We start from the raw sequence: 20,600 nt of genomic DNA on the forward strand, positions 1-20,600 counted from the left end.
GGGGAAATAGCTAGAGTATATAGGATTGGTCCTCAACTGACAGACCATCCTCTGACAAGCATTTCCAGCTGGCATAAGTAGAAGCAGCCTGTAATTAGACTGTAAAGAGGGCAGAGAATCAGGGAAGTTCATTATATAGTTTCCACAGGGCTACATATCCTCTGCTTCCTTCTTCTACCACTAATCCCTTCAGTCACCATCTATTAAGCGCTGTCTTCTTTCCTAGACTCCTATAATCCCTTGTTTCCCATCTCTGGTACTGTCACATTCCCCACTTGCTATTACACTTGCATCCTTCCTCCATAAACTCACTCAACACCCAAAATACAGCCTGAGAGAGCAGGATTTCAGATGCATCAGCAATTGTTAGCTTCTCAGCACCTACCCTGGCATTCATAGAAATGTTTCATGCTCAGGAGCCAAGCGATTAAGCAGGTTAATCGGGGTCCTATTTTAAGGACTGCATGGGTGAACAGAACTATTAAACCACAATGATGACAGCATTGAATTAAAAGATTTTGGACTCACTTTCTTGCTGGTATTACATAATGAATGGCTATATATTGTTTTATCTGAACAACAGTTCTATTAATATGTTGTTCCCACATCAAGAAGAACCCAGATTGGGATGGCACAGTGGATTTCTTTGTCCTTGTATTAGGCTGCTCAAGAGAAAAGTAAACTCTAGTCTGTTTCATCTTACCTTTTTAGGAACCAGATTAAGTTTTTCTGTGCCTAGCACTACTGTTTTCCAGACCATTGCTTTCTTCTGATTTACTGTAAGAAAGAGAGGTTAAATTCCAAAACTCAACTTCTAAGTATAGGATGAGCACAGTCATTCCAGTCCAACACAATCACAGAGTACATCTAAAATATATTTGATTTTCTCTTTCAGCATGTGAAGTTATAAGAAAAAAGACGATTAAACAAAATTTAAGCAACGAAAATACTGACTCTTGAAGTCTTTCAGCCAAGCCGTAAAGGCAGAACTCAATCCCCCTCAAAAATCCCACAAAGTTCTGGGCAGAAGTTATAACAGTGACAGTATTCCCAGAAATGATTGCTGTACTATCATTTCATTCAGTGTGTAGAATTTGTATATGAAGTGAATGCTCAAATAATATACAAGCAATATACAGCTCAACATCCTCAGAACATGGGCTGAAACAGACATGATTGTAGGTACTCCAGAAGGAGCAATTAGCTATATGGTGTTGGTCACAATCAAGACTTGAATTAACAATTCTCTTGCTAAAAAAAAATTCTGTTTCTGAATCACTAGCCTCCCCACCTAATACATTGTTGGATGTGACATTTTAATTATAGCCTCATCAACTAAGTTCAGTTGTATATTAGTCATCACTTGACATAACAGACAGAAAAGTTCCTTTGGAGCCATTCTCTCTGGTACACAAATCTATCTTCTAAACAGCCAGTAGTTGAAATAACTGAAAGTTATTTAAATCAGGCAAGAAGTACATGGTTTAATAGATTTTCCTCATATGTGTTTATCTAAGATAGAACTCCAAAGTAAAGATCAAGCAGCTGATCAAAACCACATCCCACATCTCATCAAGCATGAAAACATTATTTTAGTGCACTATACTGTGCTACAATCCTATTGTAATACAGTTTCAGCAAGTTTGTAAGAAGTAGGGCTAAGCGACAAGGGCAATTATTCAATTTTCAACCCAAGACATATCCCTAAACACTCAGCAGTATAATAGCATACTATATTCCCAAGATATATCCCCACTTTATAGTATAATTGAATTATAGCTTTAAAGCTGTTTAGATAAGGGGAAAAGCACTAAAATGTATTTTCAGCTAGCACTGGAAAAAGGAATCGGAAAGTGAATACAACACAGGGAAACAAAGAAGGTCACTGCAGCAAGGGATTCAAAAAAGGAAAGATAGTGCTACTCAGAGGGACAAAAAAAAGGGAGATAAACATAGGAGGAGACAAGGAACTGAAGCAAACTGGAGTAGACTGGACACATCTAAGAAGAGGAACTGCTAGGCTGCATCTTAAAACAAAGGGAAAGTTAACAGGCCAAATGAAGTGACTGGGCTTCAAAGGATGGGCAAAGGGAGAGAAGTATAGCTTATTTTAGCAAGCAAGCCTTTAGAAATGCATCATCCAGAGGAGGGGGGAGCCAGCATGGGAGCACCAACCCTCAAGGAGCAGAACAGCAACAGAACTGCCTACACCTGCTCCTTTGGCTTCAGTAGTGCAGCTGTTCCTGTGCCCAGGGAGCCCAAGCCATCAGCACAGTGAGAAGACCCCCGCCCCAAGAGACACGGGAGTTACCACCAAAACAGCCAACAACACCAGCTCCCAACACCCCAGTAACTACAGGCTTACCTAGGACAGTTAGGGCTTCGATGACATGCAAGTGAGAGAAATGTATGTTAATATGGACAAAAATACATATGAGAAAAAAATTCAAAGCCTCTTCTGCGAAATTTCCACCTGAAAGTAATTTTCCTCGTAGTTATAGCCTTTTAGAATGAGCTTATAATGATGACACATGGTGCTCTTACAAAAGAGTGAAGTATCTTCCAAACACCAAAATTAAGTGCCAAGTAGAAAAACGCGTTCTGCACACTCTGGAACTAGGAGGTCTTAAGGAAGGGAATAAACTGTACTTTCATATTCATCATTAGCCCTTACCAATGGGCTCAACAACAAGGTATAATTTTAAACAACACGCTAATATGCAGAAAAGGAAGTATTTAACTATAGTATACAAATTCTTTACTTACAGTTGCTCAACTTGGTCAAATTCTTTTTCGTCTTCTGCAGAACAGAAGAAGGATTATATAAGGTCTCAATTAGCAAACCGTACAAAAGTTCTGTTTAATTCTATTATTTACTCCATGTACAAGCAGAACAATCTTATTTTTTCATTTTATTAGTTTTCTTAAATTCGTAATTCAAGTTATCTTATTCCTCTATTCAGTGGAATTACCTGCAAATTTGTCAAAAAACTTACTTTGATCAAGTTTTATTAATCTTACTTTAATACATGTTATATGTATAAAATACAGAAAAATACATGTATGCATATATGTATAACACTATGTATGTATAATACATAGACACATATATACATAGATTTCTTTATATATGTCACTTCTATTTCATCTTGCATCATCTAGTTCAGCTGACCTATGTATGCCTTAGGTTCAACAACCAAAATTAGTGCATTCTGTTTTAATGCATTTTTTCCTTCTTACTCCTTTTTACATCTTACTACTTCTTGACAGAAGCTTCTCCCATCAAAACTACTAACACTTGCTTCCATTCCTAAGTATTCCCCCAAAAAGTATAGCCTCTAAATTCCTTTGTCTTCTGAGGAAAAAAATAAGGACTATATCAAACCCTTTATGAGAAAGTATTGCTAACTGAAAGCACTTTGTACCTGAATTCTAGACCCATCGAAGAGATTTAAATATCTAAAATAATGCAATTTTGTAGAAGAAAGTTTTTTATCAGAAAAAAATACAGATGTGAAAATCACACTGAACTTCATACATGAAGTGCTATGGGTCATACCTTTCTACCTTTGCTGCAATTTCAATGAAAAGCTAGAAAAGACTTAAAAAAGACTTACCTGCAGATTTCTCTTTCTTTTTCGAATACATCTCATAGACGAAAACAATAGTTACTAAAATAACAACTTCAGCCACAATTGCTAGAAAGGGTTTGAGAGGCACCATGAGGGATAGAACTCTAAGCTTCAGCTTTCCTTTACTTTTTCCTAGTTCAAAAGCAGCTTCACACCAATATACACCGTCATCTTCCTTGGTGAGCTTCAATATCTTCAGATGGGTTACATTGGCAGATAGTCTATTAATTACATATTTGTCTGCCAGCAGAGAGTCATTAATGGCAATCTGAAAATTAAAAATACAAGTCTTATTAATGCAATGAAAAAGTGTTTAATCAAATTATTTATATTATCAACAGATAGTTCTATATAGAGAGATGTAAAATGAGTTAAGAACAAGTGGCATTTGTGAAGCATGTTTAGTCCACCTCCAAGGGAAGGATTTATCTTAGCTGGCCACCCTGGTTCCCTTTACATTCAATGGAGGAAAATATGCATTTTTAGTGAGCAAGTTGTCTGACCTGTTTTAGTCTATTTAAGATCAGATGAAAGGTACCCTTGACTCTATTGACTCTCCACTGACAACGGCAGCCTCAGGTGTCAGGATCTAATGTCCAGGTTTCACCACAGCACAAAGCATACACTTTTGAGGAAGCTGAGCTGGAAATGCTGCTTCACTGGGAAAGTATGTTGATAGTCTTACAAGTCAATGCTACTCTCCAGCACTGTAGAGGAGACAGATCTATTTACCTTCTCTCAGTTGACAGTGCTTCCCCCAGAAAAGGGCTAGAACAGAGTGGCTATGCTTCCAAGGCTAAGGGGCATCCTGAAAGGTGGGTATGTGGAGGAGAAACTGCTGAGCGAGATTTGTCCTCCCAGCCTTTAAGGCAGGAGCTGAAGTGAGAAGTATTTCAGCTCCTTCAGAATCAAGTGGCACAGCAGTCTCCACCACGGGATAACCTCCTTCAGGTCCAGTGCCCCAGAGAGGTCATACAGGCTGGGAAATACAGAAGCACTTGTACCTGGAGGAGGAAAAGGGATATGCTCCTGTTCTCCCTCAAGCCTCCAATACCTTACATGTCCTGCTATGATAAGGTTTTTTTGGTATCAAGTAGTAAGATTTGAGGAATATAACCATCATTAATATAGTAAAGATAAGTATCTGAAGACTGATCTGATTTGTTTTACTCTTATCTGGGCTGTAAAAGTATGGCAGGGACTTTTTGGAAAAGAAACATCATACAAATCAGAACAAAAACTACATCCCTGCGATAATGAATACTGCTAAATATCACAGATTTTTCCATCTGCAGAGATTTACATTAACTTTAATAGAAATGCAATTTGTAGAGCCTACAGTGAAAAGTCATTATACTTTACAAAGTGTCTGTACTTGGTTTTTGCCACATTGTTTTGCCTGGCCAACAAATGAAAACCTTACCTGTTCACTTCCATTGGTCATATACCAAGTCCAAGCAATGGGAGTATAGCCAAAACTTTTACAAATCATTACAGCTGTATCTCCTTCATAACTGACTATGGGTTTTTCTTTTCCTTCAATTTTCGGTACTAAGAACAAGTAGGAAAAAGTTCATCAAGTGAGACCTACAGGTTTCAATTACAGTATTGTAAAAAGATAAAATATATTTAGATATGTATTTATATTAGTCCATTCATTTTCTTTTCCCTTAAACACAGATGATTCTATTATTCATGACATGATTTAAATGAAGAGTCATTTCAGGCTGATATTCCATATACAGAATTTGTGCAGAAGACTACAGGAATCCTGCTCTCAGTTGCTGTATGATCTTAAAAGTTGCCAATTAATACTGAAAACCAAGTGATAATCAGACTGATGTCTAGCCTTGCCCATTTCCTCTTTCCCTTCCTTGACAGCTGTGAGCTACGTGCTTCAGCTCTAATACACTAGAAACAGACATGCTAATTTTTCTGCAATTTCACTCAATCTGCAAAAACTGATAGAAGTCTATTCCAGCCATAATGCTACCTGATAATGGTATCTGGCAAGTTGTGCATGCAGAGAACTTTTTTGTAATCAAGACAAAACTGTAGATTGAGGGAGCTTTGTAGTTACAAACATTTTCTAAGCTGAAGTCATGACTTGTGGGTGCATGCCAGTAAAGAGGACTTCTGGTCCAATCTTGCTAAGGATAGAACATGGCCACAAAAAACAAGACATCACATTATAACTTTAGATCTACTTGTCCCTGCCATTCTAACTGCAGATGCCCCACAGCCTTCCAAGAGCAAAAGCCCAAAAAAGGCTGTTGAATATATTGAAGCATCCCACAGACATAGTTGGGGCTTAACAAATATATCATGATAGAGTATGTATTTCCCCTTCCCCCTTCTTTCCCCTTTCTATTAGGACATTTACCAGCATGTTCTCCTCAGATCCATTTATTTTAAATTTTACTTCAAGTTTCATTGTTCTATGTTGTAAGTTCAGACCCAGTACATTTTTTTAAATTATATTGGTCACACAAGACTAAACAGGCCAAGAACTTGCTTTCAGCAGTTATGATGGAACAATTTGGTATAAACTAAGATTGTTCTTGTTCCCTCCCCTTGTTGACTGGCTGAGCACAAATTAATTGTCCTGAAAAGTTCACTTCTCGTGAGTATTCAAACTTAAAAATTTCCATTCCAGAAACACTAACAAATTGGTTTCATATATAAGAACACACTGCTTACAACCTCAGAATTTGCTGCACCATACATCAATCCAGCCTCATTACTAGTGAAGTCTTCTCACTCCATATGTATTGTTTTAATCATTAAACACATCCTTCTAAAGAGCAGTGGCAAAGTATCTTCACTGCTGTCAGTAAAAGGGACAACTTTACTAATAACTGCTGCCACTTCCTTTGCAATTTATAGCAGGGGAAAAAACAAAAGCAGGTTGGGGAAAAAAGAATGGAACATGTGAAAACAAATTAAAAACCCTTGTAAGCAGCACAACAGGTTTATGTGGTAGTCAAAAAGATTCAGCCATGCTGATCAGTGGCAAAGCACAGCTATAGGCATACCAGCAATACCTTTACCACATTAGCCATGATTAAGGACATGAATATTCATCATGAGTTCTGGGATCTGGCTGTGTAACAGCGTGGTTAATCCTTGAATACATGCAAAGAAATAATATGCTTTCTCCCAGGCATTTTTGTAATTAGATCACCCGCAATTTGGTGACAAAACACTGCTGCTGCACAGAAAAAACAAATTGTTGAAGAGATGAACAGACAGGTGATCGCACCAGCATTTATACCAGTCAGATTTCCACACTGGTCTAAGACCAGAGTTGTTTCATAGTGCATGTACCTGGACAGCTGCTTAAGGATCCCTCAACAATGGGCAAACGCAAAGTAATCTGTTCTACCCTTTAATATAGCTATTACAACACTTCACACCATTTTAAAATACCCATAAATATTCTCTGTGTTTAATAATTTGATCTTCCTATAAGCATCTCAAAATGTTAATGGTTTTCTGCAGACCTGGGTAAAAGCTCAACTCAAAATCTGCAGGGTTATGCCAAGCCAGGATGGAGGAGGGGAGCAGAGGCAACACATCAATAATGCCTAACTGCCTAGTGGAAAAGCTACTGCAGTTAGTTACAGCAGTGATGACTTTAGCCACTGAGTCTATACCAACACATTACTCATCTTTCAGTTCGAGAATTGTTCTCTCTGCATTATTGACTGGAAGATTCAAGGACTTCTCTTTCGCATTTCCTTCACTCTTGCATTAATCTTGAAAAGTCTCAAGCCAGTACTTTTTACAGCATCAGAAGTGGCAGCATTCAACCATTGTGAAGCAATTCTCCCATCGTCTTGTAAGAAATCAAGCAGTCCTAAGCACTGTTCTGGAAAAGATTACTTCCCTATTGAGTCATTCCTGCCCTTACCAAAATAGTTCCTGTATACTTTCAGAAGAATAAGGTCTGCTTTGACTTTTTTTTTTTATGTAAAAAGACTTGGATAGCCATTCAACTAAACCTCACCCACATGTTGACAAGAAAAATATATAATCATTTTTAGAGATTAAAAGGTCTGAATAAACTACAATTTTGTCTTTCTTCAGTATTGCAAGCTGATCTCCCCTGGCTGAAGGTTTGAAAGCAGGTATCAACATTACTATTCAAGACTGAGATATACATGAGAATTTCCTCAAGTCATATGACCAGATATCCTGCTGAACAAAGTCAGCTTGCAGCACTGAGAATTACAGAGCCCTGCTGGTTAGTTCAGCTGAAGTTAGATATCACAGTCTGTGGGGCTTTCGCAGATCAAATTCTTGCCTTGCTCTACAAAATTTGGATGGTGGGAATAGAGAAGGGAATAGCTCTTATTAGAGATGAAGGTTCTTAGCAGCTTGTATTTGTTTCATTTTCACGTCTTCCATTCAACTGGATTCTGCCTACTACTGTCAAGGACAACATTACTGGAGAAGAGAATACAAAACAGAAGAGAGGGTACTCATACTGCCCAACGAAGCAAACTAACTTTTAATATAAGAGCTGTTCTTATAACATATAGAATGAAAGATGCACTAAAGCAATAACTTGGTGCTTCAGAAATACAACTGAATTTGTTCAAAAACCTGCCTCCATTCTGCCAATCATTGCTCCTCTTGTAACACTGAGTATCAGGCCAAACTTCCAAGTCATTGGCTCTGCTTTTTGAAGAATTTATCTGAGACACCATCCTTTCCTCCCACCCCCCAGAAAGTGATGAGTATTCACTCCTGCTGTAGGGATGGAGTGCAAAGGGGAAATCAGTCACTCGTTCAGGAAAAAAAGTAGGCTTATATGGTCTTTTGGTTATTAGCAAATTTTGTTAAAAAGGCTTTTAGTTTTTGCTTCAAAATTCTTCCTCCCTCAATGCTATAGAAATGCCTTTGATAGTGATTCTCACTTAGCTTGATCATACTAGTCACTGCTTATCAAATGAAGTTGCAATTTCCATACTATCCAGGAACCATATTAATACAGGATTTCAATGGTCAAGTGAAGCAAAATTTAAAATAACTTGCCTTGTAAATGAAACATAGCGCTGATTTCTTCACCTTTCAGAGTACAACTGTAACCTCCCAGATTACTGTTATCCAAGATCCTCAACCTTCAAAAAAAGTTTCACCAATTTGTTTTTTTGCTTGTATTTTCTTTTGTCCTATAACTATCAGTGACTGCTAATAAACATTCTAAAGAAACCAGCAGAGATTAGTAGTGGAGCAGAGAACATACATCACTGAAACGCTAAGATTCAGGTTTAGTGCAATGTAAAAACAGCATGGTATTTAAGAAAACAGAAGAGCACAAGCACACTTAGGAACGTAAATATTTTCACCCTTGTTGGTCACAGAAGGCCTAACATCTTTAAGCAGTATGATCTACAGGTTACCGAATTAGACATGGGTTCACCATGTGAACTATATAGCATACGCTATGTAGGACTTCAGAAGAGATTATTTAAATGGTTTCTTCTCTGTAAAGCCAGAGAGTCAATGGCTAGCATAGCTCCAACACAGAACAGTTTTAAAGAGCTGTCATCTAATGAAGTCCAGCATCCTCTCTGCTGGCAAACTATACATTTCACAGGCACTTTGAAAAAGATTTACATGGCTGTGTTTGTGTATATGGCGTAGAAGAAAAGCAACAGTACATTTTCTATCAGAGATTTTATATAAATGTTATTGATGTTAAGAAACCAAAGCAATACAGATATCAACTGGGGACCACCTGGTTAAAATTAGCCCATCTACAGATTTTAAGTCCAACAGTAAATTATATCAATTGAAGAAAATTTTCTACAACATTTCTTCACTCTTTCAAACCTCTGCAAAGACTCAAGAAAACCTTTAAAAAATCCAGAACATCTTTCATGTAAAGCTAATTTCTCCTCTCTTTTGCTAACTATGAAGGAAAAAAACTGGCCATTGGTGCCTTTCAGACTTCTGCAAAGCAGCACTGAGGTAGAAAAGAGAATGTGGAAAAAGAAATGGAGGTATTTTAGCAATCTCAGACTGAGATTACTACTTCAATTACTGAACAGAACTACTGGACCTCAAGGAACTGTGTCCTTATTCTCTACTTGTCCTCCTCTCTTTTGCTAACTATGAAGGAAAAAAACTGGCCATTGGTGCCTTTCAGACTTCTGCAAAGCAGCACTGAGGTAGAAAAGAGAATGTGGAAAAAGAAATGGAGGTATTTTAGCAATCTCAGACTGAGATTACTACTTCAATTACTGAACAGAACTACTGGACCTCAAGGAACTGTGTCCTTATTCTCTACTTGTCTTGAAGAAACCTTGTTTTTCCAGCACTAAAGGGAGCTTTTCCTCCAGGCTCAAGGTAACCGCAACCTTTTTCCTTTCCTGCAGCTTTAATATGTTGATTATGGGCATACATTAATCACCACATTTGGCTCTTTTCTAATATATACGTGACTACTATTGGGCAGTGTATATGCATGTGACAATAACTCCTTAGAACCCGGAAGTCAAACTGTAAAGAATGCTACTTACTGGATGCTCCAGCTGTTTTCAGTTTTATTCATGTGTCTGATTGTTTCATTTCCCCTCTTCCAAGTCACTTGAAGACTTTTCAAATGAGAGTATTTATTGTCCAATCTGCATGAAAGTTCAATTCTAGCTGCCCTGTCCAAAGTGATATTTTTTTCCACAGAAGTACCAGAAACACCTAAAAAGAAGTTTAAAAAATGGTTTATGAAAAACATTTCTTCATTCTGGGGGAAGAACAGATCCAAAGATTGTGTTTTACATATGCTGGATTACAGGTGGATATAGTGTGCTGCTATTATACTTTCCAGGGTAAAAAAACCTGCAAAAAATCAGCCAATCAGTCTTTGACAGTAATTTTCTTAAGCCATAACTGAGTTATGATACACATCCATTACAAAAATGACAGAGTCACTCCATTCTGTAGGTAAACTTTCTAGAGGGCTCTAATATAGAAACATAGATATTCATTTCACTGAAAGCAAGACAGACTTATACTAAACATAGATTCATTTCACTGAAAGCAAGACAGACTTATACTTCTACATAATTTAACCCAAACCAAAATATATTGAGTACTTAGCTCTTCACCAAGGGGAACAATGTCTGCTCTCAGTCTAAACTTCCTTTTTGACTTCACATTTGGTATTAAAAAGCAGGGATTTATTGGATTAAAAATATTTTATATTTAAAATAATAAAAAGTTATTAATAACATCAAAAAGAGTTAGACTTGTAAATATCTATAGCATCCAGGTTTTAGCCAGTTGCAGATTTTTATGATACTGTGAGATTATAGGTAATGTCCTGTTACTAGTGAAGTTGTTGATAAAATCCAGTCTTAACATTGTTGGATCTGGCCTTTCATACTCCAGCTACTCAGCTTGAAACCAAGTCATCTTCAAACCCATTTACGGCTGCCTTTGCCTTCTAGTGGCCAGTCAGTAGAATTACAATGTGAAGACATTCCAATGCAGTAGAAAAACCTGACACTTTTTTGCTTTTAACAAGCTCCATGAGCATAAATGAGCACATCCAAAAAATAGGTTTCAACAGCAGGTATCTCTCCAGTCCATACAAACAGCCTTTTCTTAAAAAAACACCTTTAACTTTGTACCTGTCAGCAATGATATTTTATTTCATAATTGGCCTTTTCTTTCATACCTTCTAGATAGAACTGTGGTTAGTCCATCTGAATACTCCACGAAAATTTAATCCAGGCCTCACCTCAATCCTAGACCTACTCTGTAGTACTTGATGGTCAAAAAAGTGCAGCTGTATTTCACAGCTCAAATTCTTTGAGAGAAAAGGAAGTTAAGGTACAGCTCACTGACTTAGTAATGCAAGTCATACCTAAGAAGCAGCAAAGTCTGAAGTGGAAGCACCAGATACTCCCATAGAATATTTGAACTTTACTGGGTCTGGCAGAGACATTTACAGCCTGCAGAACAGCATGCCCAGAACTCCAAGTCCCTGCCAAAATATTACAGATCTGTTGAACTGGAGTTAAACTCAGAGGTGCAACACCTTGGCCTACCTTGGTCTTTCATAGCAGAGCAAAGTCAGTTACTGCAACTCATTTATTACAGCCATTACACTCAATAAATGAGCCAACCTCAACAAGGTGTGTTATGCTTGTTTATGATCAAAGTAATTTTGCAAATGGAATTGGTTTCATAGTAGCAAAAGTTTTACAGTCAGATTAATTACACTGGCTAAAAATAAAATCCATACCTTTTGAGATTATTTTAAAAATAAATCCACACTTTAAATGAATGGAACATGAAAACCCTACGCTGTTGAAAATTAACCACTAGCAAGACTGATATCTGGTGCATCTCTGTACCAAGAGTACATGTACCAGAACAAGAAAGACTCTACCTTAAGTTTTCTGCTAGAAGAAAATACAGCATAAATGCTGTGCAATTATGTCCTTAAGTATCATACCAGTACTTTGCAAAGGAGTTTTAACTGATCTCCTCCAATTGAGAGAGATTTCAGGTAGATCAGTTTTTCCAGTTGTTCTGAGAAATTACTTATAAATGCTTATTTGGCAACTGGGAACTTCACATCTACTTTAGGAAGAAGCTTATCTTGCCTTTTCTCCACACTAACTCGTGTAATGCTGCAAAGCTGACTAACACCTGCTGGTTAACAAGTACCCTAGCTTACATGGGCTCTCCAAGTGGATTCACTACTGCAAAGAAATTGTCACTTGAATTGATTTGGGGGAACAGATAGCTATGAGTTGTTTTTACTTACAGTTTTAATTAAAAAAAAATAAGAATCTCATTCTCCACTGCAAAATAGTTATTAAAACACAAAACTGAGTAGTGCAACAAACTTACTCATCTTTTCTTTTACTGAGCTCATCACTTGCTCACTGTGAACATCTTAACTTTATCAAGTTGCCATCCTAAATACTTCTACGACTCATACAAAAGATTATGTGTAATCATAGGCATTCAATATAAAATAACTGGAAGAGAAAATAAACACACTCACCAGGTAGGAGTACCTCATACTCCACAAAAGTGACATTAGACATGTTCTCTTTGGTTGCCTGCTTGAACTCTTGTGTGGTAAGATCTGGACCTAACAAGGTTGTGGGGGGAAGCAAAGTGATATGTTATGATCCTGTAAAGGTAATCATACAGCAGAGTGTCAACGTGGTATTGCAATTGTTTCTTATAGTAATCTTGGGGGAGAAAAAGGACCTTGCCAAATGCTGACTACTATGGAGATCCTTTCATATACCTTGTGTATTAACAGCCAGAATCTTAAAGTAGCAGTGTTGTATGGCCACTGTTATAGTAATTATGCCATTTTAGAAGATAGTTTCTAGCTTTAATATCATGTTGTAATTGTGAATGCCAATACTCTAAACAGGTCTTATCTATTTCACAGCCTCATTCAAAGAGTCACCTATATATGTGGCTTTTCCTAAAGCTTACAGGTGGGTCCTAGAACTGTACAGGACTACGTCAATGTTTAAGCAGAGCTTGGAAAAGTAATAAGCTTCAGAAAAATAAAAAAGAAGAAACAGAAGAACAGAACACTGCCATTCCCAAAGCCACTACAATTTAACAACACAGCCAGAAAACCAGAGGTAGACTATCTAATCTAGATGCAGCTCTAATGAATGCAGGGGCAAGAACACCCTGTGCTCCACTGGAACATGGTCTGAGTCCCTCACTGCTCTGCAAAACTCTGGTTATACTGCAGGGAATTTCCTTCTACACACAAAGAATATCAATATTGACCATCATCTGCCTGACTAAAATATACTTTCCTTCTGTGAGGGAAAAACTACATTTAAAAGTTTTAATATGGCCAGCAAAATCCCTTTTCTGTAGGACTATAGATAGCATACTATTCAGAGACTACCTTTATAAAGCTCTACAAAGCTTGATAACAGCTATCAGGCAGGCAACTGTAAGCATAAACAGTCTGTTCCCACCACTGTACTTGTTCTCATGCTCTGTGCATTTCAAGAACAGAGCAAGAAAGCAAATTAATAAGCTACAGCTTTAACAGATGTAGCCCAGCTAAGGAAGCATCACCCTTCCACATCTACACACAATTGTTTCATTAGTATTTTACTACCTGCATACAAGTTCCTAGTAAACTGCAGCACACTGCGGGAGATGACATTAGAAATTACGCTTAAAGGAAAGGTCAATTCAATACAGTTATAGCAATTTTTATTTTTTCAGTTTCCACAGTTACTTTCTATACAGCTTTAAACATCAAACTGTTTGTCTTGGTAATTATCAACTAATATAAATCCTCCATAACCACTTGATTAAAAAAAAAATCAAGGTAAAACCTTAGGGTAACCAAAATTTACTAATATAAGTAGAAGACAACATGTGATTGCTTTTACCAGGTGTAGATACATTACGTCCAAGTGTCAGATGATCTGAAGGGCTCCCCTGAGTTCGCCAGTTGACAGTTCGTGTAGTTGTCACAGGCTCTGAAAGGTGAAAAAACAAACTGGTTACAAAAAAATTTGTTTCATCACTAAATTGAAAGAAAATTAAAGAAACAGACATTCCCCTGCCCCACGGTAGATAAATACACTAAATGTTTTAAGCCGCATGTTTTACATGCTTGCAAAGTAATTTTATTGTCAGTAATTTTATAATACATTTCAGGAATATATAAATAGCAATTGATTGAATCTGCCTTATCATACAGCATTATAGGAGAAAATTATTCTAGTTTTTGTAGAAGGGAAGGGGCTTTGTTATCTCTCCTGTCCATGGATTGAAAAGGTTTCTACTCACAGTTGGGAAAATAAAGGAAAATTAGGCTACAGCTTCAGTCTTCTCAATGAAAGCAGCACTGGGTGGCAGAGTTGATCACTGTGCAGTAGAAATAGTACCTCTGAAAGCCTAGATCTTCTCAGAATTACTCCTTCTCTTTTCCTGCATAAAATACTTAACTTTGAGGTAAAGTTCTTAAACATATGCCTCTTGGCTACAGTTGAGAGAATCTGGCTGTGCTGAAGGAGGTCCCTGCTAGTGGTTTGCATCTAAAGGTCTCTGAGCAAGAATAAACAGAGGTACCACAGGCCTTCCAAGTTGCTGGCCCATTCCATAAAGCAGTGTTTTTCTTTATCAACGTGTCAGCTCACAACACAAGGAATGCTGTGCCACAGGCAATCAGCCTTTTGCCTGGCTTGTTCCATCTGCATTTTCATACCTTCCCTCATGCTTCAACCAGTTTAAGTAATAATAAACCTGTATATTAAGGTGGACGATGCAGAAGAACACAGCTTCAGGCTAGTTCATTTGGTGGTTGTTGACAGTAGGCTGTTGTCTATCTCAACTACTAGTCCAAAATGGCTTTTTAAGCAAAAAAATTATGAAGCTGTCTCCTAGCACTAGACAGTATGTCCTGTTCCTCTATACAAGAGCACAAGCAAGCCTTGATCTCTGCCTGATGGAGAAAAACTCGTCCAAGTGTTTACCCCTGAAATAAGAGGTGAAGGCTGAAAGTGTTCTGGGGAATCTTCCTCTGTCCATGTGTGCAAACACCCTGACAGCATGCCAAGGTTGTCATGGATCACCTCAGTTTATGTCAGTCTAGTATATGCATCACCTGGTTTGTTACTGAAATCCCTCATGATGATAGATTCAGAAGGCACCAGTGCCAGTTCATAGAGCAGTTGTTATCTATCCACAAAAACCAGACAACCTTTAAAATGTCTTGCACACTAACAGGATTTTCATACTGACTGTCTTCCTCATTTGATATGTGAATTGAAAATAGTCAGGTGAGGTCATCCTTACAAAATACTTCGTGTATTTTAGTTCATATGTATGTGTGTGTATGTATGGAAAGAGTTATTGCATCTATTAGATATTGCACTCCTAGTTCTCACACACATTGTGCTAAAAAGCTCTGAAAATGGAGATGATAATGCTGTTTATCTGGTGTTCAATGACAAAACTTTAGATGGAATAACTTGTCAGAACTTGCTTGAGTTCATGTCTAAATATAACTTAGCCCATGTTTGATTTGCATTAATCAGCATGAGCTTTGGTACACTGCTGAATTCCTGCTGCTCTGATCTTTATGGAGAAAGGAGAGGTGGGAATCAACAATCATTGGTTTCTTCTCCCGCCTGGAACTTATTCTCTGCTCCCTATCAAAACCACAATTAAGGTCCAGAATATGGTGAATAAAGTGTGAGGACAAAAGAAGGTTTGACACATCCATAATTTAAAAAAACAGACAGATGAAGCTAGCAGGCACAGTGATGCAAGGGCATTCATGTACCTCTCACTAATACAAGAGCGTAACGAAGAGTCCTTACATGAAAAATTATCAGGTATAAGTGCTGGAACAGAACCTCCCACAATGGTTCTAGTTTGGGAATTGTCCCATCTCCAGGGTCTTTGCCTGCTTTTATGGCATACATGCATAAGGGCAACAGATCACGCAACTAGCAGTTGGATAGCTTTTTCCACAGGCCTTAAGATGCCTACGACACTTAAGCTCTTGCAGTGGCTTTAAAGGGCCTACATGATCTATTTACTTGTTTCTTCTGAAGAGCCACAATCTTATTTCAAAAGACTTATTTAGTATGAAAATGTAAACTCTACATGGTAACTTAGGATCAGTAGGAAAAAGTATTAGAGCTTTAGGTGTACTGAAATAAAAGAATTACCAGGAGATGATTCATTAAGTCCAGCTTGCATCTTAGTCAATGAGTATGCCTGAGACTGACTGGCATCTTGTGTTGTCATAGTTGGATCTAAAAAGAAAAAAGGGTTCAAAGAAACTTTATTCTCTCTCAGCTGAACTGAGTTAGAAGTATCTAGTTCATTAAAAGAATCCAAACAGAACCTCCTCACCTCAGCCTAATACCTCCATTTTTTCTCCAAGTTCTGAGCATATACAGCCAAAATGTGGAAGAATTACTTTTCATTAGTTCTTTAGCTTACTTTAGGCAAGAAAAGATTAAAGAACAGAGGCAGTATTTATTTGGCCTCTAATATCTGTATACAGATCTCTTCCTGTAGTTAGCCTATAGTCAGGCAAAGACATTCTTCAGAATATTCCAGCAGACCAAACTTCATAACCTGTACTTAAATCCTGTCTTTTTTGTGGGCGTAGACAACCACAGCTTATGACACTGACACTAGCTGATTATTTTTAAATGTAGATTAGCAGATTCACTAATAGAATAAGGACCTCATTACAACCTTACATGTCTACCCTGCTTAGAGATGCAATGAACAACCTCCTTTCCTTCTATTATCACCTTGGTGAGCATAACAAAAGGCACTGTGTCAAACATGGACTTCACCAAGTAACAGTAATGACTATTTCCATATTTATTTTTTTTTTTAACACCACTGCAAATCTGATTCTGCTCCTATAAAACAGTTTTTGTAAGAGCCAGGCAATGCTTTATGTTCTTGACTGGAGAAAGGACAGCAGGGGAAGAGGCGGAAGACTTGCTTAGTTCAACTATGTTTCTGTGTCACTCTTAAGAATTCAAGGTCCCTAGATGTTTTATAAAAATGGAGATGTTTGCTCCTTCCTTTCTGTTCCCACATTTGGGTGGCAGAACTAGTCAGCGTAAAATAAACACTGCATCTTCACATGCTTAGGTATTCCAGGACATATTCCACTGCCATAGCAGCAGGATGCACTCTTCCTCAGACTCAGAGCAATCTCACATTAGCAGCTTTTAAGCGATTCGGCCAGTAGTTACACAGAGAAAAAGGACACATGTTTTGTAGTTCTAATTAAAATCTGGGAAGGGTAATAAGCTCTGCTAGACATCCAAGACAGCAGCAAGCATAGATGAAAAGTGAAAAGCTGCATCATACTTTAAGCGTGTTCAAACTTGAGAACTGCGTGCCTTCAGCAGAAAATAAAGTCAGCACCCTGCCAGTTCCTACAAGTGAACAACACTACTAACACTCCTACCCCATTTCAGCACTACAGGCAAAGACAACCTACAGACTCTCCCACTGGCACCTCCAGCACACAGTTACTCCAGACTACATCAGAGTCATGCCCAGCTTGCACCATCTGCTTTCTCAATCTGCCCATCATACTTCAACCAGTTTGGATCAAGAGTAAAACAAGGTAGTCAAAGGGTATGATTAAAAAATAAAGCATTAGTGGTTCTTAACAGGCTCTTCATTTTTCATATTTTTTCATACCAGCCAAGTGTTCCCTCCCAGCCCCTCACCCAAGCAAAGAACATAAGAAATCTGCTGTCTACGTATCTGCTGGCTTATGACCCAGCCAGTAAGAAGACCGAGTCTTATTCTCTGCTTGACAGAGGTGTGAGAACAGGGATAGCTATTATGCTTCTGATATTCATGGTAAGGTTGAAGAAAGGTCCATGAATTTTTGTATCTGCAGCATCTTGAGGCATTCTAAGGATGTCATGGATCACCTGACTGTGTCAGCTTAGTAGATGCATCACCTGCACAGTAATTAAAATCCCCAAAGATTATAAATTTAGAAGGCGCAGTGCCAAGCTGTACAGCAGCTCTGTTATCTCTCTGCAAGGAAGCCAGATAACCTGCAACATGGTTTGCATACTAATAGGATTCTCATCTTGGCTTTCTTCTTTGGTTCACATACCAAGCGAAAGCAGTCAAGTAGTATTATTTCTCATCACCACTGCTTCCACATATTGGCTCTTACCTGCCCATATGTCAAACTACATAGCACTGAAATAACATGGCTCTGCTTTTGTCCTCTCATATACACCCGCTGAATAGCATCAGAGATCAAGATGACCCAGGACTGCATTAGTGTCATCAAGCCAGGCAGTGATGTAAGCAAATCAAGTGGAATAACTTCTCAAACTATTGAGTCATGGCTGCATGCCTTAGCCTATAATTGATTTGCATTAGATTTAATCAATAGTGTGGTAGCTTGCTGAGTTCTTGTTGCCCTGATCTTTATGCAGAAAGTAGTAGGCGAGAGTATGAGGTCATTAATTTATTTTTCTACCTTACCTCTGCTTCCTACTGCAGCCAATATTTGGGGAATAAAGTGTGGATGTACCATACTTGTCATCACCAGAGCAATTTCAGGCTTTAAAATCTATTTGCTCTTTTTCAGCCAGAAAAGTGGCTGAATAGGAAAAGGTTGAGATACAATTTGGCTTGGTTTAACATCATTAATTTAATGTTTAATTTAGTGTCAATTAATTTAATATCAATTTTATACTCTGTGCAAACACACAAGTGTTCAGTAGCATCCAAAACCAGCCACCAGAACCTCCTAGTGCCCCTAGAAAAGGGGCAAGCTGCACGCTGAGCTCTCCTGAGGCACCAGAGGATCCACATGAAGGACTTCCAAATGCCCTGATAGAAGCCCTTCCCTCAGGGCAAACCAGAAAAATCCAACCTGGAAGCAGAGTCTGTAAGAAATAAGGTGTATAACTCCTTGTATCTTTAGGGCAGAAGTTAGGACATGAGATGTGGTGCATTTGCTTTTCCTGAAGGAATCTGGCAGCACATCCTGAAACTAAATTAGACAACCACAATGATAACCAAATGAAGCAGCAAACTCTGAAGAACAGTGTTGTGACACTTAGTTAGAAATTACCCTCAACTCAATGTAGAATAAAAATGATGGTTTAAGTATTTCAAAACAATTAACTAGTTACAAGACTAAAAGACAAAAGTAACAGAATAATAGTAACTCTCCTCAAGCTACTTATCTCAAAATAAAAATCTAAGAGGCCTCTTGTGCTATCTGCCTGATCAGTTGCAGAAGGGTATGCAACCTGCTTTTCTGCAACTCAGTCCTTGTGCACCTAGTACTCCCCCCAGTTGCTTTTACTGCAAGCATTTATTTTGAAGAAACCCGCTGAACCCCCACGTCTCTGGAACACACACTGTTTCTGGACTTTACTAGAAGGCAGTTTTAGTTCTTCTCCCTCCAAGGGAGCAGGAACTTCCCTTTGCTGCACCTGTGCAGATGGTCCCTGTGCTTGACTAGGTTTTTGCCCATTTGGTTAATAACCAATGGAAGAGTAAAACACTTTTCCTCACATTTAAATCATGGAAATCACAGTATGAAGCCTCCCTATCTAGTTCATAGAAATATGAAAGTGTTTCATAGAAGTCTGAAAAACAACAGCCTCACTTTATACAGATAAAGCATACTAAAGCAGGTGGCTCACTTCTGATGTCTGCTCAAAACCAGACATGGTATCCACCACTTTAGGAAGACGGTAGATTTATGGAAATTTTGGAAACACAAACAGGGTTTTGTTGGGGTTTTTTTTAGTTGTTTTGGGGTTGGGTTTTTTTCAGAAGAGGGTATCATTTCACTGATGGCTTTACATAAACTTAGAATTGCTTCAACCATCATTAAGTACAGTTTTCAGCAGTAATAGTCATCAAAAATAAATACCATGTGGCTGACTTGCCATAATGTGACTCACATGTTCCTACAAATATCAGGCCATTTACAGTCACAAAAATTCTTGATCAACAAAATAAATTGTTAGAAAGTACTTCAAGTTTTATGTGTGTGTACATAAACACACATACATATTTTAAAGAAGCTTTAAGAACTACTAAGCAGATTTTCCTCTGTGCACATACATAAATATGTGTATTTCAAACAAGTCTTGAGAACTGCAAGACAGATTTTCTGTCCTTTCACATTATGTGAAACTACTACAAATTTTACAGAAGTTATCATCACACAGGGAGAAGTATTGCTCCTCTCAGAATTAGGAAGACCAACTGAGGCACAAACAAACATGTAACTATTTACATATCACACACTGAAAATGCAGCTAAACCATTGATGGTTAATTCAAGCCACAGCAATAATGTTCACATACATGTATTGGCAGAACTTTGGGCCTTGGCAAGACATGCTCCAACAATGACAGCTTGCACAGCAAGCATCAGCTATCTGGTATTTCCTTCCATTACCATTCT

General features: G+C 38.0%; 1 protein-coding gene across 1 annotated transcript; it reads right to left on the reverse strand.

Moving 5' to 3' along the window:
• Positions 1–706: 706 nt before the first annotated feature.
• Positions 707–19,855, reverse strand: EMB (embigin). Its single transcript, XM_009284616.2, has 12 exons — positions 19,829–19,855; positions 19,084–19,167; positions 16,673–16,682; positions 16,334–16,420; positions 14,042–14,131; positions 12,661–12,750; positions 10,163–10,337; positions 8,673–8,758; positions 5,056–5,183; positions 3,618–3,900; positions 2,767–2,800; positions 707–777 (listed from the first exon to the last, which is right to left on the reverse strand). Exons 1-12 carry the CDS (start codon positions 19,853–19,855, stop codon positions 720–722), a joined length of 1,152 nt encoding a protein of 383 aa, XP_009282891.2. The 3' UTR covers positions 707–719.
• Positions 19,856–20,600: the final 745 nt, after the last annotated feature.

This window comes from Aptenodytes forsteri, unplaced genomic scaffold (genome assembly GCF_000699145.1).
Source record: "Aptenodytes forsteri isolate BGI_AS27 unplaced genomic scaffold, ASM69914v1 Scaffold359, whole genome shotgun sequence".
Lineage (NCBI taxonomy): Eukaryota > Metazoa > Chordata > Aves > Sphenisciformes > Spheniscidae > Aptenodytes > Aptenodytes forsteri.

What these genes read in the sequence shown, in the direction of transcription:
- EMB (XM_009284616.2), bottom strand. Translation starts at nt 19,855, where the DNA reads ATGTCTGGTTTTGAGCAGACATCAGAA. An exon ending in ACTTAATGAATCATCTCCTG is followed by an intron (nt 14,132 to 16,333) that starts GTAATTCTTTTA and finishes TTCACCTTTCAG; the next exon opens with AGCCTGTGACAACTACACGA. An exon ending in TGACCAATGGAAGTGAACAG is followed by an intron (nt 3,901 to 5,055) that starts GTAAGGTTTTCA and finishes TTTAATTTTCAG; the next exon opens with ATTGCCATTAATGACTCTCT.